We start from the raw sequence: 24,582 nt of genomic DNA on the forward strand, positions 1-24,582 counted from the left end.
AAATTACATTCTTCGTGCGAGAGTCGCACGTGGCACTCGAGTCTGGTTTCGAATATTGCCATTCACAAATAACTTAATGTTCATCTATTTAAATTATTTAAACTACAAGATTTTAATACTATTTAAAGCTGTTACACTATGTTCTTCAGTCTTTAAAATATTTTCTTCTGAAACACTGCGCACCTCTCTTAAATAGTTTATAGCAGTGCTTCTCAACTGCCGGTCCGCAAGAAATATTTGCCGGTCCATGAAGTTACCCGTTATTTTTGTTTTCATGATTTATTTACGTGAAAAAACTGTGCCAATGGGTCGAATTACAGTACAAAGTCCGTATTCTGGACTCGTCGGAACTTCTGCGATTCCAGATTAGGGGTTTTTCCAGATTATAGATCATCAATTTAAATCTGGTAAGATGGCATGCAGAAATTATACTATTAAAAATATGAAACCATAATTTATGAAATAAAAAGCAATTATGATCTAAAGGGTATCAAATTTTACAAAAAAAAAAAAAAAGCTTAATATCTATTTGTTTACTTCATTAAACAATTCTTTCAACGCGCGCATGTATAAAGCATACGCACGTAATGTATGCGCATTCTCTACGCGCATGCGTAAAGTTTGTGGCATTGAGGTCGGGATTATAGATTATTCCGAATAATGGACGTCCGGATTACGGACTTTGTACTGTATTAAACTTACTGGTCCGGAGAACGTACCGAAATATTTTATCGATCTTTGGAGTAAATCCGGTTGAAAAACACTGGTTTATAGTATAAAAAATTAGCCAAAAATCTTATATATTACCTGACGTGGAAGTGTTCGGGTAAGGTCTCTCTTAGTTCCAACAATCACTTTCAATTTAGTAGAGCTCACATTATTTATTATAGGAATGTAACGTGTGCTAAAAAATAAAAGATGTATTTATTATTTTAACATATAATGAGTGTAAAAGGCTTGAAAATATTAAAATACAATGAGTTATCAGAATTTAATTTAAAACTTGCTTTATATATCAATAGGTTTAAAAAGACACTAATTTTCATAATACAATAAATGAGATTTATCCTCACTGAAATGGATGAAGACATTTAGGATAACTCATCGATATTATTTGGAACAATCAAATGAGTATCGCCTCTGAAAAGAAATACTGTAAAACGCAAAAGTATATGATATTACTTAAAATAATGAATCGTCTTTTGGGTAGCTTATATCTGAATCCCCCTGCTGGTAAATTATTACCAGTATTTTCCTTTCTTTCCTCAGCTTATATTCGGGATTCATGTTGTAATGCATCTTTAGATGTATTACAACAGAGAAATTATTTACAACAGGTTAAGAGAAAAGAGATCTGTGTTGTCTCTAGTGGATCTCGGAGCACTGTGGTGTGAATGCTAATGAAAAAGCTGATTTATTGTCTAAAAAGGGATCTGTGATTCCTTAGCTGGTTAAAAGAGAGATTCCTTTTTCAACTGCTAAACGTATTATTAAATACACTTCTGTCATTTAGCACACTTTAACTGTCATCAAAACTTAGTGTGTAGAAATTCTACACGGAAATAGTTGAAAAATATCCAAGACAATATTCCTGAGTAGACTCGTTCTACAACTGCGGCGACCTTATGACTTATTGCTGCATATGATTGCTTGGCCGGGGCACCTATTTCACATTGATATCCTGCAATGCCCATTCTGCCCACTGTGCAGTAATGGTATTATGAACAAAGACGATCTAATGCGGTGCACTGCAATTTGCGGAAAATCTGACACCGAGCGTTATTGATTTGCGAGACTGCTAATCTGAAAATCTTCCTAAAATAAAAATATGTCCACTAATGATAGCCTAGCGAACGTAGCAAAACAATGCTTGTTAGAAGGCAATATCAGTAAAAGTCCGAAGTATGCTTCAATATGATTTCATTTCGGCTTGTTATCAAACCTTTGCGGTAAAGCCTACAAGATACCAATGTCTTCCGGTAAAAGCCCGAAATGAGGGATTTTACACTTGTTTTTTCATTTCCCTCATTATTTGCGACATTTGCAGTCTAGCTTTCAGCGAATTCAAGCAAGTGTAAGCTGATTGCTTCTATTTTAACATATACAGTCAAAAGTCGTTAATTCGGACACCCATAATCCGGACCTCAAAGCTAAAAACTTTCTGCGCATGCGCCGCGTTGACACATGCGCATAGGCGTTTATGCGTGCGCGTAAGACCTTATACGACTGCGCATGTGCATGTGCGCAAGCACAGAATACGTTTTCGCGTGCGCGTTTTATGTATAACGGACGGTACAAGCTAAAATTATCTAATTATCTATTTCAGTTAATGTTGATGATTGCATTGTTCCTTAATCTTCGAATTGGATCCGGCTTATTATTTTTTGCAGACTGCAAGAGCAATTTTATAAAAGTAAACTTGAACTTTCGATTATGTCAAATAGAATTTCCGATTCTAGAGCTCCCAAAGGATCGTACAAAACGAAAGTATGCTTCGATGTCCATCAAACAAAAAGTGGAATTGCAGCAAAAAATGGATAAAGACATGAAGAAGGTGACAGAGAGGTTAGTGAAAACGAAAAAATTTCGATTGACAAGTTAGTCGGTATTCTCGGCACAACAATTAACGGGACTTGAACAGCGGAACTTTGTAACTGAACAAGAAATTATGTCTGTTTATAGAATTAAAGAGAAAGTATTATCACACAAAACGAAGCAACTTAAACAACTTACATTGAAAGAAATGTTTAATAAAGTAAACAAATAAATATTAAGCTTTTTTTTTTTTTTTTTTTTTTTTTTCTTTTTTTTGTAAATTTTGATACCCTTTAGATTATAACTGTTCTTTATTTCATAAATTACGGTTTCGTATTTTTAATTTTAGAATTTCTGCATGCCATCTTACGAGATTTAAACTGATGATCTATAATCCGGAAAAATCGATAATCCAGAATCACCGAAGTCTCGACGAGTCCGGATTAACGACTTTTGACTGTATATAATTATTGTAAAATCGTGGTGTTTAAAATGCTTTTAGCTACTGAAAAACAGTGCTTTTGTTATAACTTTATATAATTAAAAATCCCTCAATGTAGTGTATTTATAGTTTAAATAGTTTAAAATGTTTGTTAATAAAAATTTATTTATTTACATGATGTTTCTAACAGTGAAGTAAAAAAAAAAAAAAAAAAAAAAAAAAAAAAAAAAAAAAAAAAAAAAAATTGCTTGCTTATTTATATTTATGAAGATATATTTCTAATACAAGTAATAATAACTTTTGAAAAATGTTTCATGATTCGGGTAAAATCTGGATATAAGGGCCTTTATAGCAGTCAAAACAATGTTGTTTCTTTTCAAATTGTATGTGCCATGTTCAAATGCATGATTTATGTGAATTCAATCACAAATTTGATTCTGCTTTGATCTGAGCGTTTCATGATTTTTTGCTGTATTGAAGAAAACTTTTTGGAAATTAGTTAATGGCATTAAGGTACTTTGGTGCGCGGAAAAAATGTCACCCGGAAAAAAGGGAAACGGAAAAAATGTCCCCGGAAGATAAGGAACGGAAAAAATGTCACCCGGAAAATAATAACGAAAAAAAAAAAAAAAAAAGAACTCTAAAATCTCGCCAAATAATGTCGCCAATCTTAGTTGGGGAAACCGGCCAAATTCTTATTTAACCGGCAGGGTTATAGCGAATTCTCTTTAGGGAGGTTTTAAGGGTAAGACGTTGAGCTGGCTGCAGTCGAGCAAGGTCATTTCGATGGGAGGTTTTTCCAACTTGCCTGTGGGAAAATCGCATATTCTTCCCCGCGTTTCCTTCATCCGTTTCATTTAGGAAATCGACCCACATCACCCGGAAGGAAAGAATTCATGGGGAGCAAATGTTTCTTCTCTGTTATATCAATGATTGCCGCCCTTGAAACTAAATTTCATCCATTCCTAACTGGAAGTTAACAGTTTGTGTCACATTAAAGTGTTGATAAATGACGAATTGTCAGTAAAGACGGCACGCGAAAGCTGCTTGTTTGCAGGACTAAATACAGTGGATGGACAAAAATATGGAAACACCTTGTGAAATGCATGTTTGAAAAGAAAGGTTGATTTTAATGAAATATGTAGATGGCGCTGGCGTTTTTGACTACTGACACCACCTATAAAACTTCGTAAATGTGCTAAACAGTTCAGTTGTTGTCGGAGTACTGTTATGTGAAGTTGTCATTGCATTATGTCAGAGTTAACAGACTTCGAACGTGGGCAAATTGTTGGAGCACGTATGGAAGGTGCTTCCGTAAGCAAGGTAGCCGAGGTGTTTAGTGTTTCAAGAGGTACTGTATCGAAGATTTATTCCGCATATTTGAAAAGCGGAAAAACATCATCTGCTAAATCACAGCGCGGACGAAAGTGTGTCCTGAGTGATCGTGACAGACGATCACTAAGGGCAATTGTGAAGAAAAATAAGAAGACCACTGCTGCAAAAGTTACTGCTGAAATGAATGTTGTGTTACCGAACCCTGTGAGTACCAAAACAATTAGAAGGGAGCTTCATAAACAGGGAATTGCTGGCCGTGCTGCAATTGAGAAGCCACTCATCAGTGATGCTAATGCCCGTAACAGGAAAAGGTGGTGTTTAAGTCATAAAGCCTGGACTATAGAGCAGTGGAAGCGAGTAATATGGTCTGACGAGTCTTCTTTCACATTGTTTCCTACTTCTGGCCGAGTTTACGTCTGGAGAACGCCATCTCAAGCCTATAATACAGACTGCTTGTTGCTAACAGTGCAACATGGCGGAGGTTCTGTTATGGTTTGGGCAGCCATATCGTGGTTCTCTGCTAGCCCCATGATAACTGTGTCAGGGCACATGACTGCCAAGACTTATGTGAACATTTTGGCCGATCAAGTTGATCCCATGGTATAAACTTTGTTCCCCGATGGTGATGGTGTCTTCCAAGACGACAAAGCCCCTGTTCACACAGCTCACATTGTCCAGGATTGGTTTTCTGAGCACGAGGATGAGTTGTCTCATCTCCCCTGGCCACCACAGTCACCAGACCTGAACATTATCGAACCTTTGTGGTCTACATTGGAACGGAAAGTGCGTTCTCGTTATCCACCGCCAACATCGTTATCTGAACTTGCCACCGTTTTGCAGGAAGAATGGTATAATATTCCCTTGGCAAACATACAGGAACTGTATTTATCCATTTCGAGAAGACTGCAAGCTGTTTTGGATGCCAACGGGTTTCCTACACCATATTAAGCAAAGAAACATGCTTTTTTAAAGGTGTTTCCATATTTTTGTCCAGCCTCTGTAGCTTAATAATTTGATAAGCTGTAAAAATTTAAACAGAACTATTGACGCAGTATAGTCTGTTATATTTTATTACGGTTTAACGAATCTAGCAATAATATTATATTATGCATTCCTTTATTATTTAATCTATCCGTAATATGAAATATAATTTTCTAAACACTAACGATTTATCATCAGTTAATTTATAAAACGATAGATATTTTTTAGTGTCAATTTCTTTTTCACTTTAACGGTTTATCGTTTTGCGATTTTACGTTGTTGCCACCAAATGTTAGAGACCTGAATTATATTTGAAGAAATTAAATAATGAAAAATCTGCATAAATGTATGTGTATGTTTCGCATTGTGATAAAACAACAGTACATAGAACCATCGAATTATGAATGACGTAATCCTCCTGCAAATATGAGCATCTGGAAGCCCAAATTTGAAATTTGTTTTATTATCAATTTCATATTTTGTAAAACTTTAATGAATTTTTGATTAACAAACTCAACGATTTAAAAGCGAGGAATGGCAACACTATACGAAAAAAAATTATCTCCAGCGCGCGGAACTGTGTATCGGAAATTTTAAAGATATGCTCATTTTAAAATTATTTTGCGACATTGCTATTGAACTGAATTTTATGGTTTAAGCGCAAAGAACATGATATTTAATAAATAAAGGTAACACACAAAACGTTAAAAAAAAAACGCCCCTTTGGAACGTAATTTAAAACCTGAAACCTTTCAGATTTTTTGGTTATTAAGTTTTTTTTTTTTTTTTTTTTAAATATGAATGATGGGCCTTCAGCCGACTTCGACTAAGGCCAGAAGTAGTTGTCACTTTATTATGCAGGCAGCTAATAAGTGAGCCACCTTTGCCTCCTATGAAAGGACGGGCAATTAGAACTATGCATTCCTTTGGATTCGAACCCAGGCCGTTAGGTATCGCAAGTTGGCTCCTCTAACCACTACACCGTCTGTGCAGCATTTATCATTAGTTAGTTAATAGAATACTATATTCTATACTTAATATAGTTATTTTAAAATAAATAGCTTAACCGGCTTGGCTAGTTTTTTCCCCGTCAAATACTCATTTATTCGAGGAAATAACTGCATTATACGCTTTAACGGTAACATATATTTTACACTATATTTATTTTATATTATAATTTTTACTATATATAAATATAGATACGGGCATACACGCAATCGAATCGGCTTAATGTATTTTCATTTATAGAATAATGCACTTCAGAATGTGAACAGTGGTTTTTCTTCTGGTGATTATCTTCCTACGATGATTAATATTTCTGAGAATTTGGACATTGGTGCTGAGAGCTATTTCTATAATTCGCCAAAAGCCCAAAATCTTATGAACCTGTGCTAGTCATCTTAGAAAGGGTTTACTGTACTTTCGTTCTCTTACTGTAGCAATTTATTGGTATGAAAATATTTCGTGTAGTAGAATATAATCCATTCATGCAAGCCATGTTATAAGAATAATTTAATAAAGAAGCAAAATTATCACTGTATTCAAAATTGCATTTTTCGAGCGAGGTAGTAAGGAGTAAAATGTTGCTATTTCCGAATTTTAACTTGCTAATTTAAAATTTATTTTATTTATTTATTTTTTTTTTTTTTTTTTTTTTTAGCCCAAAGGGAGGTTAGACCCAAACGTCTATTAGTCTCAAAACGACATTTTGCATGGCTTCACTTTCTGCGTTGATTCACTTTCAAACTGTTGCTACAAAATATTATTACCATGTATTATATTTAAAGAAACTAATTAATGAAGATTCTGCATGAATGCATTAATGTTTCTCGCATTTTCAAAAACAGCGGTACCTAGAGCCATCCAGTTTTGAATAACGTAGTCATCCAACCGAACATGAGCACTTGTAATCCCGAATTTGGAATTTGTTTTATTAGCTATTTCCAATTTTGTAAAACTTTAACGAATTTTTTATTAACAAACTCATCGATTTAAAAGCGTACAATGGGAACACTATACGAAAAAAAATGCATCTCCAGCGCCCGAAACTGTGTATCGGAAATTCTTAAATTATGCTCTTTTTAAATATTTTGTGATATTGCTGTTGAATTGAATTTTATGTTTAAGTGCGTAGAACATTATATTTAATAAATAAAGGTACCACACAAAACGTTGAAAAAACGTTTCCTTTTGGGCGTAATATAAAATATGAAAAGCTTTCAGATTTTCCTTTATTTTCTCTCTTTTCATACAAATATAAACTGTAATATTAACAAAACTGACGTGGGTTCCTACTTACGAAGGGAGTTGAAAATTCATTGATTAAGGGGTAGAGGCTTTCTGCTTTGGAAAGAATGCTTTTAAGAAGTACCGTATTTATGCGAATCTAATGCGCCATCGAATCTAATGCGCATCCCCATTTTAAAACTTTAAATAATAAAAAAATTGTTTCTCGGCGAATGTAATGCGCATCAATGGTATGAAGAATTTATTGAATCTTATTTTATACGGTACCTTCTTATATACGGTACCTATCGTAAAATATGAACATGAAATAAATCGTAACATTTCTATAGCTAACAGTTTCTACAAACCGTGATTAATAGTAATCGTCTTTATTCACTAATATTTTCTGTGATGTATATTTAAATTAACTACAACTATAACTGTAACTGTAAATAACTTTAATGGCATTCATGCTATGCGATTCCGTTGTTGTGATGCACGTGTTACTGTGCTAGCTGAATGTCATGTGAACTGTTTAAAAATGTAATAATAAAATTTTTGAATTCTTGAGATATACTCATTAGTTGACTCTTCTTAAATTACTTGCATTAAAGTTCAGAAGTAATTAAATTCAACAAACTACACAAGAAGTTACATTTTCATCACTGGAATCCTCGCAGCTCTCTTCGTCAGAAGCAGATTCATTTCTTCTTTTCTCATCGTCAATCATCGTCATCCTCGGCGTTCCAGAGCGCGTCATCTTCACTGCCATTCAATGAATTTGAAATGCAGCATTTCTTGAAAGATTTCGCAATCATTGGATCTTCGATGCTTTTCCAGGCAGCAGAAACCCAGTGTGCAACAATGTGCGGTGTAAGACACTTAATTTTTCCTATCGGGGTCAATTCACTGTTTGGCTCACAAAACCATTTTTCGTACTCCGCATGAACGTACCTCTTAAAAAGTTTATTTATACTAACGTCCAGTGGTTGTAACACAGACGTCATCCCTCCAGGAATGATTACAAGATCACTACATAGGCTGCGCGTGTTCTTTTTTACGTCGTCGGTGAGATAACCACGAAATGCGTCCAGACAAAGCACTATGGTGGATTGAACCGGGACACCGGGACGGCGTTCCCATACATTTCGGAGCCAATCAAACATTAATGATTCCGTCATCCACCCCTTCTCTTGGTTTCGAATCAGGACATCATCTGGGAACAGCTTTTCATTCTTAGGGGTTTTAAGGCTTGTTTTTCGTTTGAAGATTAAGAAAGGGGGAAGTTTGCACCCGTCTGCTGTTATTGCCAGCATCACTGTTACGCGTCGTTTTACTCTTACCCCCAAGTTTTAATGATAACTTCCTTAGTCCCCTTCTCCGTAATGGTGTAGTTATGAGGCATATCAAACCAAATTGGCGTCTCGTCAGCGTTGCTAATTCGCCCCACTGAAAAATTCTTTTCCTTCCGAAGTGATGACATACCGCTGAAATGTTAGTAGTTTTCCCTCAAAATCTGCAGGAAGCTTTTGGCATATTGTTGTACGGCGTCTTAAGCCCCGTTCACATGCAACGCTCCTTCACACAGCTGCCGTTAGCAAGAGGAGAAAAAGGAGACATGAAAGAGTTTCGTCTTTAGGACCCGTTCAGAAGACCACCCTCTGCCTTCCCCTTTACTCCTAAGCCCCTCTGTGAACAATCACGTCTCCGAATTGGCAGATTTCTAATACTGTTTACACATTTTTAACGTTGTTTATTGTTGTTAATTTTGTAATCTGTACTTTCGCAACTAGTACCTGAACTTTCGTAATGGTTCCTGAATAATATATGCTTTTTAATTATTATTATTATATTTTATAAGCTGTTATCTTGGTGCTTGTCGCTATGGTTAAAAGATGGTCATGGATTTTTAAACTGCTTCCCAATAAGATATAGAACTCAAACTTTGTACATACACTACTTGTGGATGTGGTATCACGCTTTTGATTTTTAGAGGATTAGATTTTTTTCAAATTTAAAGTCGAAAAGACTTTTTGCAAATACTAACAAATAAACTGAGAATCTCAGAATATTATAGTTTGCACCATAACGCACTGTGGAGAAAAAAAATTAACTGACATTTTTAGCGTAATTTTTTTAAAAAATATTTTGGGAGAATTTTTAAAAATCGTTCATATTTTTAGACTTTTTGACGCCCATTAATTTTAAAATTTCATATCTAAAAATATATCGGTTACAAACTTTGACATTTTCACAGCTTATAAAACAAACTTTTCGCATTTAAAAAAAAAGGATAAAGGAAATTAATTGGAAGATTTTTTTATTTTTTTGAAAGATATGCAATGAAGCAGAATGGGAAATATTGGTTCTTCTTGGCATCAATTCGAAACATCGGTTTCAAAGTAATAATCTCATCATACCACACTATTTTTATGACATTATTTATGCTATATAAGTTGTTATTGTTGCCAGTTGTTAGTTCAGCGTGAGATTGGAGATATTTCTGAGTTAACTTTCTCTTAAGATGCGCTTTGCATTCCGTTGTGTTTAACGTTCTTATTAGATTGAAGCATAACTACTGATTATACTTAGTGATATTCTAAACACTTGTACGAGTATTTCTGTGGAAAATTCCAGAACTTTGAAGTGTTTATGTTGATAAAATTAATTTAATTAAGCTATCATCGGATTTGAGTGCAATGACAATCATTTACGAACTATTATCAATCTATTGCAAACCCGTACGCACGCAACAATATTATAATTAATTATGTATTAAAATTGTTTTGAACGTGTTTTACAAAACAAAAACAGGTAAAGAAAAATTCTGCTTGCGTTTTATAAGTTTTTGCAATTTTTCTGGCCGCATAAGGTTTTAAAAAAAGGTTTATAATTTATGTTTACATTTACCAATTGAATAAATAGCGCTAGGTTTGATTTATATACATATGTGTCTATTGAAATTCAGTAATAAAATTTTAAAGATTTGAAATGATTAAATGTCTATTTAGACAGTTTGTATTCTTTAAATTAAAAATGCAAACTGAGAAACTTTTTGCATTTTTTTCAATAAATCCTTTTACTTAAAGTCCTAAAACATATACAGGTATGGACTAAATTTTTTATTAATTTTACTGCTTATTTAAAATTATATACTTTATAGAAACAAGAATGGGTTTTACAAAATACTGAAAGGAAAAATTATTTGAAATCAAAATGTGACTGAGATCATATTTGTTTTAAAGATTTTAGATAAAAGTGTACTTTTATTTTTTCTCAGAAACTAATTCATTAACTGCAAAATCATTCCTTGAAGTTATTAAAAACACTCTAATAAATACAACAAAAAAAAACCTGGGGGAAGACATTGAAAATTGTAGGAGAAGAAAAACATTTTAATTGTAAAATTTTTCTTCAAAAATTTAAATTAAAAAAATTACTAGCAAAAACTTTTTTTCAGCTTAAAATTATTTTGTCTCACAAAACAATTTAATAATATTCAGAAAAAGTAGATGAAAATGCTTAATTTTTTTTTTTTTTAAATCATTCAAAAGGTATCGAGTTCCTTGTCGCGTTGAAGCCGATATGCACTTGTCTTAACTTTAGATTTAATTTGAGCGATATTTCTGGAATACCTAGCATCAGATAACCTTGTCTGTATTTGTCTATAATTTTCATATCTTGTACAGTTCTATCTAATTTTTTGGGATATGCTATCGCATCCCCAGACATCTATCAGCGCGATTGTTTCGCTGACAGTCCAGCGAGCAGTAACTAAAATTAAGTGAAGCGCGCAGTATAGTACTGGAAATCTCCCCATTTGACCTCCTCCCGAGAGGTAAGGAACATTCAACCAAGTTCTACCTCCAATTCGGCGAGGCAGTTAATGCTTGTCCCATGTGAACGGGACACGTTGGAAGAACCGGTTTTCACTACCGGTTGAATCTGCTCTTGTGAATGAGGCTTTAGAGATAAGCCCACCCGCTTCATAAACCGATCCACCCATCCACGGCTAGCCTTAAACTCTTGTTTCGGTATTCCAAGAACTTCAGCCTCCTCTTTTGCTTTATTTCTTATGGTGTCACTAGTCACAGGTTGTTCATTTTTCTTCCTTTCACGTACAAATTCCAAAACTTTTTCTTCAATTTTAGGGTGTCTTCTTTTGCGAGAGCTAGTGAATTTCTTTCTACTAGCTTTAGTTGCAAACAGTGCCAATTTCTGTTGCCGCCACAAGCGAACACTGTTCTCAGCTACGTTGAACTCTCCCCTGCCTTTCTATTGCCATTTTTTTTTTTTTTTTTTCAGCATAAAGAATTACTTTACGTTTGAAAGTAGCGTCATATGACATTCTCCTCTGTTTGCCCTCCCTTTCGTGACTACGTACTCTGCAGTTTGTATCTTCTATGCAATAATGTGTCAACGATAAATGTAACGGTAAATCTAGTCGACAAAATACAGTAATCGATTGTTACAATTTAAATTTCGTTGACGTCATCGGCGAACTTTGCACTCGAATCTAATGCGCACCCCAATTTTGAATATTACATTTGGCCAAAAACGATGCGCATTACATTCGCGTAAATACGGTACTTTATAAAGGAATTCTCGTAATTACTTTGCGCACTTGAAAAGCACATAAACTCTATGCACTTACATCTATAACTTTGGATTACAGTGTCTAATCAACACCTTGAAAGAACGGTAGTGGTACTTACTGGATAAAATTGTATCTCCCATTAAGACTTTTATTTATGGGTTCGACATTCCATATCAATGCTGCATATGATCGACAAGGCAAGCCCTGTTATAAGAATAATTTCGACACACGTAGAATCGACACTGACATACGAACGATAGTTATCAGCATAAACGACATGGTAAAAAAGAAATTTTAATAATGATATAATAATAAGTATTGCACATTTTTTTTTTACGTGCACAGAGTCTTCACAGGCATACAGTCGACACTCTTGAAAATCTCTACACATAATAAAAGAAAGAGTCTGTGTGTCTTTCGTTCGTGCTGCGCGTAATCTAACAGACCCAGAGCTACGAAATTTGGCATATAGGTGCATCTGGACAAGAGCCAGTGCACCTCGAAGCGACTTTTTCAAAATTCGAATCAGATTTTTTTGAAATTCGAATCAGATTCATTTAAGTTATTCTCTGAATTTCAAAGTTATCGGTCTATGCTTTATTACACAATTATTCATGCTTAGATTTTTGGAAACAAGAGATATATTAAAAACTGGAATTCTAGATAACCAAGTTAAATAATTAAATTTATTTAATTTTCCGTTTTGATACGTTTTACGTTATGAATACGAAAAGCTTCCATGTATGATTTATTTGGAGCTCAATTTGGAGAGTAGAATGAATAGGTTTCTTTAATTTGGTTTATGTGACTATAACAAAGCGCACGAAAGTTATCTGTCTAAGAGAATGGTTGCCTTCGTGGAGGGCTTCCTAAGGAAAACTAGCTCGTAACCACGTTATATAAGGGAAAAACCACGAAAAGCTGCTTTGCTAGGAATGAAACCCAGATCTAACATGGAGGTAGGAAAGGGAGGAGGGGCCATTCCGCGCTAGAAGTGAAGCACTGCTTTGAAGCTTGGGTCACCAGACGGGGTGTTCTTTGTTTACATTCAGAAGCTCGCTTGACAAGATTCTGATAGTATTTCGACACACGACAGTTCCATAGAAATCGAAAAAGGGACACTCTCGCATGAAAGAAACATTCATAGTGTAATGGATAATAGCAATTTGTATAGTTTACTGACATTTACGCAAAAATCACATCTTGGTTATTTTTCGATAACTAACAACAGCGATTTTGATTATGAATTTGTTTTATAAAATTCTAAGCTGTTCCACTACAAAAATATAGATTTTAAGAAAATTGCTAAAAGAGATCTGCCAAAATTTATTTTCTAGAAGATTTGAAAAGTTTGAAACTTGATGGCTAAATGTAAATATAAAATTATGTATGTTAAAATATTTGTAATTAGGCACATAGGTCAGATTAAGTTTTTATTAAATAGAGTAACGCATGCAAGGGCTATCTGCCTAAAGAGAGAGATGCCATCGTGGAGGAATTTTGAAGAAAAGCTGACCTTTGAGTGGGTATTAAAAATAATACTTGTAATTTTCATTCAAATTATATTCATATATATTTTTTATGTAAAATTTTCGGGTGTATGCTAAATTAGTGTAAATTACTTTACACGAAAAATATAGTGAATGCACACAAATTAAAGATTTGCACATGCCGGAAATGATAAATAGGAAATATGTATGGGTATTTATGCATGTGTTTGCAATGCATAAATGTCAAAGGCAGATAAAGCATGTATCTTGGGTATTTATGCATGTGCTTGCAATGCATAAATGTCAAAGGCAGATAAAGTATGTATCTGCCTTTGACAAAATACTTAAATATTCATTAAATTATTTATAAATGTATTTGAAATGAAGAACTTATTCACTTATAAACAACTGTGAAAGTACTGTGAAGAAATCTAATTATTAAATGTATCTAATTTATAATGATTATAAATGTTATCTAAATATATAATAACCTTAATATTGAATTGTAAACATAAATTGAAATACTGTTGACAAATACGTTATAAAACTATTTAAGCAAAATTGTTCGTATTGGAAAGCAATCTGTTAAAAGGTATTGTAAAGCAAATGCTATGAGATGCGCACTTAAGAACGTAATAAAGAGTTTTGGAATATGTATTGTTGAAATGAAGGGTAAAAAAAAAAATCTGATAAGTATAATTAAAAGAATTATTCCCTTTACATTTTATAATAACTCAGTTACAAGTTTTAAATAATACTTAAAAAAAAAAACTTATTTTATTCCCTTTCAGAAATGTTCAGAGAAAGTCAAATACTATTTAATACTATTTAATTCCTAATAATTCTCTAATTTAAAATGAACCGAATAGAGCATTAATTATAAATTGACTTACATTTTTCGATTTAAAAGAAGCCAAAAAATCATGTCATATTTAAGAAAGTATTTTAGGAAGAATCTCTATAAATAGAAAAGAAATAATGCATAATTTTAATATTAATAATACAATAAACTTTGATCTTAATTTTTGTACCTTAACCGAATAAAATCGAATTACCTTAATTTTTGTTTCTAATGTAATTAACGAAAACTTATGAAAATATTTCATTCAAATTAAACCATTCTGAGAAAACTGTCCTGTGAAAAGTATAGCATTTAATTCCGTTCAGAATGAAATGTTGTTTAAAAATATGTTTTTTCACATACTTAGGACTCTGAAGTGTTGTAGAAAAAGAAAATATATACATTTATATGTATATTTGCGACGTAATTACAAAATATTTACACCCGAACGCGTCAAATCTCATAGAACTCAATGGTAAATGACCCAATGTTTTGGTCACCACGTAGGGATCGCCGGTGCTTCAGAGCAGGGTACGGAGAAACTTGTTTAGGGCGACTCCATCTTACTTCCTACCTCCATGAGATCTAACAACCAGGGTATTCAGCAACTTAACCGTTCGGCCGCTTTTAAATTTCCATAAGCTTTACACGTTGTAAGGATCTTAAATTTTACTAATGTTTGTTTTATTTTAAATCTTTACTATCACTTCTTATTTTCTACTTCCGGCCAGAATTAAAAGCGTTAACGTATTTATGCAAAATTTGTCTGGCGAACGCCAAGTACTTAAGTTGTGGCTTTTTGCCAAGCGAGAGAGAGGAAGCAGTTAGTCGAAGCAGGCCGCTTACCTTAGAAGTTTTACTCAGTTGCTGGTTGCCTTCCAGGCCAGAGGTTTTAATCCTTTTGATAATTTTAAACGTATTGTAGTGTTAACAGTTCTCTGTACTACATACGGCTTCCAATATAAGGCCAATCTTCCACGTTTATTATTTTAAAGTTAAATTAGAGTTTAGTTATATTTTATATTCTTACGTTTAGACCACAAGTAGTGGGTCTTTGTATTCCGAAGTACGGAAAATATTGTAAAGAGAGAAAAATAAAGGGGTTTTGTATACCCTTCTTGTGTATCCTGTCTACTTCCCACAGTTATTGAACATAGCTTTAGTAAGCTCTCTGTTCCGAGTCAGGTCCTTGCATGTTCCCAAAGAAAGTAAGACGGAACATTGAACCTGATAACGTAATTGTAATTAATATAACTACTATGAGTAAAAATCCTTTCTAAGATATCCATCCATCCATGTTTCAGCCTGTCAGCGGCCGAGCGGTAAAGACGCTGAACACTGGTAGTTCGGTCCGAGGCTCCAATCCCGCTAACGGGCTGGCTTCATGGGCACTTTCGTGGTTTTCCCCATGTGTAATATGTATACGAGCCAGTTCCCTCAGAAAGTTCTCCACGAAGGCATCCCTCCCTTTGGGTAGATAGTCCTCGTGCTCTTTGCCTATATGTAATTGTTTCATCGAATATTAACTATTCTTTCCTTTATGAATGGAACACACTCTAAAAATAAAGCTTCGTTCTCTCTGATAACAGATCATTTAGTGCAGGAGGAGACTGGGTTGGTTTTTTTAAAAATCACACAGAGAATTTTTCCTATCATGGGTCATTTCATCTATTTGCCGATGCAAGAATCATTGCTCAAAGCAGCTTTTTTGATAATATCCCTAAAACATGTGTTGAATCACTTTAATTATCTATTTAATAAACTTGCATTTCATTCAACTATTAACCGAGACTCATCACGAAATTCAGACTTAGAATAGGAATGGAATAGTTCTTACTTATTTATGAATTTAATAATAATGAAGACTTATTTCTAATTAACTTGAGAAACATGCGAAAATTCGCGATTGTATAAGAGCGCTGAATAATAAGAACTTGCATAAAAAATGAAACAACATTCTACTATGGTAAAAGTCCATACTGGATGTCAGGATTTTTAGTGATAGTTTTACTTGTTCCTCATACACTTATTTTTTTGATAGAAAACAAAACCAATATAGAAAAAAACTTAAAGCCAAAAATATTTATGCTATCAGTTATTTCGAGGGCATTCTTCGTGCCCCCCTCCACCTGTTCCTCAACTTTTCGTACTTATCCCTAGGATCTGCAGCAGTTCCTTAAATTCTTTCAGCGCCTACATTTGATATGCAAAGATTAATAAGAATATTTCATCACGTTTATTACTAGAATGATAATAGAACATTAGATCAGAAACACTATGCTATACTTACCTTAAATTTTCAAATGTTTGACGATCTGTAATGTCAAATGCTAAAATAGCGGCTGCAGCATTGCGGCAGTAGAATGTGCTCATTCCTGAATATCTTTCTTCTCCGGCAGTATCCTGGATATAATTTATTATTATTATTTACTGAAAGTAAATTAATATACATGCACACATAAATAAAAGTCATTACACAATCGAAGAGAAGAATAGCCCTCATATCATGCTCAAAACCAGAGTATCTCAAACTTTTTCCAGCTAGGAAACACTTTAATATGCGTAACATCTTACTCGTGTCCATTTGAAAAGTAATTTTTTTATATTACTACCAAATATATTTATATCTTTAAAATACAATTTATTAAAATGTAATTTAATTTTATATTGGTATTAAGCAATTCCGTTAATAAAATTTAAATATTCGTTTTTAATAATTCAAAATTGTAACAGGATAAATGTAATCTTATTACCTAAAAATTAAATAAATGTTGGTACTCACATTAAATAGAATGGAGCCTGCCAATTCTTGCATAGCTGCTCTATTATTTGGATGCGTACTGTTAAGCTTAAATCTGGTATCGCTACATCAAGTCCATTTCGGAACTTAGTTTTTATTTGAGTTAATGATGAAAACCCTTTCTCACACAGAATGTAGAAACAAACTGAATTATAATTAAAAAAAAAAAAATCATTGTACACTTTACTATATTTCGTTTTTATTGTTGAGGTCCAGAAATTAATCATACCTTTTGCTTGGAATTTCATTTTAACTCTGCTGATTGCAATACTGCAGTGCAAAGGATCACGAATTCCTCAAAATTTGTTATTTACCATTTGTTAATAAGTTTCAGATTTCAACATCTGAGTTGCGAGATGAAGATAAATATCGTTGCATAATACTTTTGCAATAACAATGTCATTTTCCATTAAAATAGATTTTAAGCTTGGAAATCGTGAAACATTTCTTCGTTTTATACAACTAAGCCACAAATCAAGTTTCCTCTCAAATTCCTTTATTTCCTCATAGGCGCTGAAAAATGTCAAGAATTACCTTGCAGTGAGAGATTTAGTTCATTTAGGTTTGAGAATATATCTGAAAACTATATCAATGTACTTAGTCACACATCATCAGCAAAAAATTATTAAAAATCTTTGTTAATTTCGTTTACAAATAATAAGACGTCTTGTTAGCATTTTACCTCATGAAAGCCAGCGGACTTCATAATGAACTGTTTGCACTCACCCATATCATCACAAAATGAAAACAATCTGCTGTTCTTTACGTTAATAAAGATGATTATCTTAATGTTTTCTTCAAACACGGTTTTGAATTTAGATAATATGCCTTTGACTGCCACGGTTTCCGAATGAAACTTTGGGTCCAAGTAACACCACGTGACAGAACTCTAGCTACAACGCATCCACATCTACGCCTTGTGGAACTATTAAGAACTGCTATTACTATTAAAAAAAAAAAAAAAAAAAAGTGTTTTAACTGTCTTTTTTGTTTGCTTGTTGAACAAAACTCAGAATTCTTCAAGACATTAGGATTTTCTTATACTGCGAGCCTTCACATCGCGAAAAGCGAGGCACCCCATTCTGTAAGTGAGATTTCAGTACTTCTAAGTGCAAAAGGTAAAATATATCTTTACTGAAGGACATTGATTTAATACCATTCTCAAACATACAGTTAAACGCCGAATCAATGCCATGGTTAATGACGTAAATCTGAATTATCAGCAGATTACGGAAAGTCTATTTTATTTACTTCAGATAGACGTGATAACAGACATTTCGAATGATACATAGTTAATTTGTTATGCCAAGTATGAATTTAACCATGGCATTCACAAAGATATATTATTTTTGAAGACTCTGCCAGTTAGTGAAATTGGAGAATAAATTCTCAAAATTCAAAGTAAGTACATACAAGAACATGAAACAAAAACCTTCACATTTTGAGCTAAAGTTAGAGCTGTGGCACTTGATGTTATCTAGATCCACTGTTTCATTCAAAGGAGAGCCTTGGAGGTCAGAGGTATGTCATCTGAATTCTAAATCACATTAAAAGACAGCGTTAAGATAATCAATTTTATTATGGTACTTTGTGATGATACAAGTAGCGAGCACAAGCAGTCATTCTAAAATCGTCGACTTTAGAATGAGTAAAGTATTCGAAGGTTCTTTGAATTAAGTTAAGAAATTCTGTTATTTGTAAACGAAATTAACGAAGGTTTAAGTGTGAAAGCATGATAATATTTAGTTGAAGCTGAGGGCACGTAACCTGCAAAATATGTAGACACATTAGGTATTTTTTTGGAAGCAGGAGAGATAGATACAATAGGGTTTCCTCACACCGCGAGACTGATGAAAAATGAGCAACGCCTTCGCCGGGACTCGAACCAAGGGGCCTCTCCAATGCGCGTCGAAAGTCCTGACCACTACACTACGAAGGCGTGCTAAAACGGCGGGATAAATACCTTATAAATATACGCATAACGGATTTATTTAACAGTTGAAAACAAGTAAATATTTTTAAAAAAGAAAAACAGTAGCGTTTTTATAATAAAAATGTATTGGATACAATCATATTAGATTACTAACGTAAATGAATTATACCTACAAATATTTTTAAAGGTATTCATCAGGACAATGAAATAATAAATTTTTGTTGATAAAGTGTGGCTTTTCAGATCCTCAAAACTAACTAAACTAAATCTCTATAAACAAGGTAATGCTCTGACTTTTCTCAAAGCCTACAAGAAAATAAAGGGGTTTGAGAAGAAACTTGGTTTGGTTTGTGGCTTAATTATGCTACCAAAAAAAAAAAAAAAAAAACTTCCAAGCTAAGAAATTTTTCTAGTAGAAAAGAGAGTAGAAGTTTCCAGAAGAGGTTCTTTACTGAAAAAGAACTGTGCAACGACATATGTTCTCATCTCGAAACTCAAAGGTAAAAATATGAAACTTATTTTCGAGGTGCTAATAAATTTTCATGAATACGTGATCCTTTGCGCTGCAATATTGGAACTTAGGCTATTAAACTATCATTGAACCCTCGAATAACACTGGACTCAAAATGAAATTCCAGACAGAAAGCATAGTTAATTTTTGGACCTCATTAATTAAAAAAAAAAGACTGTAGAAATTATGAATTGGCAGGCTTCTTCATTCCTTTTAATGTGAGTATTAAAATTTATTTAATTTTTAGTTAATACGTTAAAAATGTTCACCAGTTTAGAAAAGCTTGGGAAACACTGCATTAGACTGTTGCCAAACCTGGGATCGTAAAGAAATTTCTTTACAATTGCGAGTCTTTATCTTTTATCTAACTTTTATTTACCTACCTTTATTAGCCTTTTTCTTTTATCTACCTTTATTTATTTAAAAAGACACATACCCACGACTTTAAATTTTACCTTCGGCATCTTAAGTAATAGCTTAACCTCAGTTTTATTTATTTAGTTTCAGTTTAACCTAGAATATGAAGATTTCCGGTTTCGCTCATATGTTTCGTACCTCCATAAAATTTATGCTGTGAACATTTAAAGCCACACCTATTGACTTGCAAAGCGTTTACGAGGAAATTTTTATTTTTAAGGTGCTCAAGTTGCGGAATGTACTTTAGGGGGTGAGTTCTCTCGCGCATAAAGTATTTTCTTTAAAGATGACGCATCCTTTCGTGCATATATTATGTATTCCAGTGTTTTGTGTATATAGACTACATTCGTGTGTTTCTCAAATACAATAGTGTATGGACATATAATGTTTTCTGTAATATAATATTGTCAGCCATGGGTATTTTGTGAACCTTTCTACCTGAATCAACTCTCTAAATACTTTTATTTCGCTTTAAAGATTTAGCAAAGTATTCACTATTATTATAATGCATTTTATAATTTTTGGTTATCAGCATTATCTAAAATATAATCATAGAGATACAGCTTAATTTAATTTTGCTCGCAATTTACAAATTTCTTACTAAACCTGATATTAATTTTTTTGGTTCAAATAGAATGTACTTTTCATAATATGCAAAATATGTCTATATTGTAGGGAAAGAACATATAAAAAATGATCAATTATTCTTTCATAGCAAGAGAGTGTGCTATCCATTGAATTATTTGAAATGACCAGTCCCCCCCCCCCAAGAAACCAGTGCGACACCAGTGATCTTCCCCTAAAAACAATTTTTGAAGCATAATTTTTACATATGCCAAGATGTTATGCGGAGGTTAAGCGTTTTTATTGCCGTAGATGGCCTGTAGATGATGTCTATGTGCCGCAGATGATCATGTGCCATTTCATTTTTCTGTTCTCAAATTTTCTCCACGATGATGAATTCTTTCAAATTCCTATAATCATTATGAACTTCCAATTCAGTTTGGATATTCTCTCTGAAAGGCAAGGCGCTAAATTAGCGGCACAAGATGTTTTTTTTTAAATACCCCCCCCGGAAAAAAGTCTGCTTTATAAAACAGAAATTGGAATAATATATTTATGTATATAATTTATAAAATAGGCATGCGATTATAAAACAGAAAGGGAAAAAAAATGTCAGTAGCAGTATTGTAATTCAAGCCTCCCAAAAAAAACGAAAAAAAATTGAAATTTGACATTTAAACAGGTATAGAAATTATAGACTTGTTCTGATAGACAAATGATGGTCCTCTATTCTGTTAGCTACAGGACTGTATCTACCTTACAACTCAGCGCCGCAGTCACTGTCACTATCATTTTAATTTAAAGCATCTTTGTCAATGCCAAGTAAAACTTCGTTCACACGATGGTTTTAAAACATAAGTGGTCTAAGCCGAGCTTCGTTGCTCATTTCAACTTTATGCCACTTGGTATAAGAGTCGACCAATCACAGTGAAACAAATAGCAGTCGACAATTTCGCTGAGTCAACTATACATTTACTCATGCGCAACTTTGGTCGGTGGAACTTAATAAAACTGTCAAAAGCCATAATTTATGTACTGGGTTGAAGATAATTCTCACATTACTGTTAAAAAGGCTATGGTTCTGCCTGATGTAAATGTGTGGAGTGGTTTTTCTCGTAGAGGACTTAATGACCTTCTCCGTTTTGAAGGTAGCATAACTGGAGAAAAGTACCCAACAATGCTTGCTGATTCCATTTTCCAGCCATTTGTGCAATGTACGGTAATGACAGGTTAAATTATCAACAAGATGGCGCCCCTTCGCTCTATCATAGGGATGTGGGAGCATTCCTGGATCAAAATGCACCAGGCCAGAAGATAGGACGCAAGACACCAATCGAGTCTCCTGCACGCTCTTCCGACCTTATGCCGCTCGTTTTTTTTCTTATGGGATACAGTAAAAGATGATGAGCACCGTCATGAACTAAGTAACCTTTAACACTTTGGAATGACGTTCAAGCGGTGTGCTTAGAAATCCCATTGAGCACGTTGCTGCGAAGTACGGAGTCAGTCACGACTCGTACTCAGAAATTTGACGATACTTAAGGCCACCATTTTAAACATTTAGTTTGACCAGACAGTACACTGATTTTTTTAAACTGGACTATAGCCTTATTTTTTCGTGTAGGTTTGAAAATAAGTTTTCTGTGACAGTTCAAAGTGTGTATAAATTTTTCTGACTCACTCTGTTTACTCAAATTACTAAATCCATTCTTAGTCTGGTGTTTTGTCAAAATTCAGCAGCAGACAGGAAGAAATGTGCGCAACCTCAAAATTTCACCATTTGTTGTACATTTCCGCCCCAATTTTGATGAAGAACACTCCAGGGATCTCCCACCTCTCTTTCCCTTCCATAAAACCACTCTAGGGCTATCGGCTCAATATTTTATGAAGTACTCCCCATGCCGCACAGATATTATATATTTGCAAACATGCTCGTTTTCTCTAGGATTAGAACCCGGACGCCAGTATACAGCAGCTGCCATCGCTAACTACTGTACTGATTACGGCAGACCAGCAATTTTCTTTAACATCAACAATTTTTCTTTAACACCACAACCTGCTAATCGGTTGAGTTTTCTTGTACTGAGCAATTGAGAAATGTTTCACAAATTTCTGGTTTTTACCGTGATATTTATTACAAAATTAGCTTCCTGTAGCTTCTTTAAAATAAAGAAGGACAAAGGTCTAACTTTTCGTATTATTTCTTATTTTTGAAAGAAAGATTGAAAGCTAAATGGTTTTTGAATGAAATCTTAAATCACATCGTCAGTTCCATTTTCCGCCATCCTTGAAATGCTTTTACAAAAGATAAAATATTAATTGTTACTAGTTTAAAATAGGGCTTTATGCGAATTCAAAGAAGCCCCAAATTAAAAATTAAACAAACTTATATCAAATATTCATTAAACTAAAATAATAAACATTTAAGCAGAAAAATTACGACCGGCTTATCTAAACTGTAATGATAATTTCCCTTAAGCGAATGAAACGGCAAGCACTTTTCTTCTTTAAAGCTACCGCAAAAACGTGAGTCGAAAGTTCGGGCTTTGGCAATGAGTTATCGCTAGCCTTTCTTTGCCTTTCACAACTTGTTTCTAGAGGTGTTTCTCTTGCGTTTTAAAATTTTATCGTCCAGCAAAATTTTTAACACACACACACAAAAAGGTGAATGAGAAAGTAATAACTTCTTTTCCCCCCCCCCATACAATTTTAATTTTAGTCGCATGCTTTGAATGCGATGAGATAAAAATACGTTTAAAATGCAAAAATCGTTAAAAAAAAAACGTTTAAAAAAAGGAACATAGAAAGTAAAGGCACCGTAAAAAAATTCCGTATCAATGTTTCAGCATGTGACTGAACGACTACAAAATCAGCCTTTTGCAACTCTTACGTTACGGCACAAATATTTTTATATCAGCAGCAGACAGCGCTGGTTCTTTGCGCAATCACCAGCATTCCTTTCCTTTCAAATATTTCTATATTTCTTAGCTTCATGTAAGTACTTAAAGATACCGCTCTTTTATCAGTTATGAGTATGATTCGAAAACAAACATGATATCAGCTGCAATCAGCGATACCAGCGCTGTGATGTAAGATTAGATACACCTGCACCGATTTCTACAATGATCATATGAAATTCCATGCATTCTTCCCAAGGTTGATGACGCTTATTAGCCAAAGTAAAACAACCGCTCAGTAGTTTATTAGACAAACTCTGTCACTTTATCTCGGCTATTTAGGTTCTTAAGCATCTTCTAGAAAAAGAGTTGCCCTGCTCTTTGTCATTTCAGTTTCAGTAATTCGTCGAATTTTCACCAGCTAAGATCAAGTATTCAGGCCTTTGTTTTCAGCCCCCCTCCAAAAAAAGGCTTTGCAGTTCGATGTCCTTGTTTACCTACTATTGAATAACTTAATTTGGACAATAAATGCTTATGATTATTCATTGTATACTATTATTTTGAGAAATCTCAACTAAAAAAAAAAAAAAAAGAATGAGTAATCAAAACGGCCTTGAAATTTGGCGCATGGATTAGCTATCACGAGAGATACTAGTGACTAATATTTCAGCTGCCTAAGAAGATAAGATGCACCACAACTGACGTTCAAGTCTAAATTTTAAAATATAAAATAGTCTTAAAAAGCAGACATTATTTACCGAGTCTTAAAATCAATTGTTGTTACACTGCCCGCTCAGGTGGGATAATGATTAGTGAGGCTGATTGCCGCAACGAATCCCGAAGAAGGTATAGATGTTTGTAAGCGTATAGTGTCTCTGCGGCAAGGAGGCACTCAAAATACAAGGGGAGCTGAAATCCTGTCGAGAAGCTGGTGGTAAGGAAAGAAAGGAAAGACATTCGGACCTTTTCCGGGGCTTTTTCCCTCAGAATTTCATCTGGGGCGGAAACTTAGC

The 24,582-nt window shown here is 33.8% G+C and overlaps 1 protein-coding gene across 1 annotated transcript in view; it reads right to left on the bottom strand.

The window, feature by feature from the left end:
* The window catches only part of LOC118190890 (ras-related protein Rab-20-like), a 121,397-nt gene that overhangs the window by 9,362 nt on the left and 87,453 nt on the right, over positions 1-24,582 (bottom strand). The window contains exons 4-5 of the mRNA XM_085812768.1: positions 16,738-16,850; positions 808-904 (exon numbers count right to left, since the gene is read on the bottom strand). Coding sequence (XP_085668894.1) covers positions 808-904; positions 16,738-16,850 — 210 coding nt within the window. The remainder of the gene's footprint in view (positions 1-807; positions 905-16,737; positions 16,851-24,582) is intronic.

Source organism: Stegodyphus dumicola, chromosome 3 (assembly GCF_044657685.1).
Source record: "Stegodyphus dumicola isolate Sdum_Otavi_A_Nest chromosome 3, ASM4465768v1".
NCBI classification, from domain to species: Eukaryota; Metazoa; Arthropoda; class Arachnida; order Araneae; family Eresidae; genus Stegodyphus; species Stegodyphus dumicola.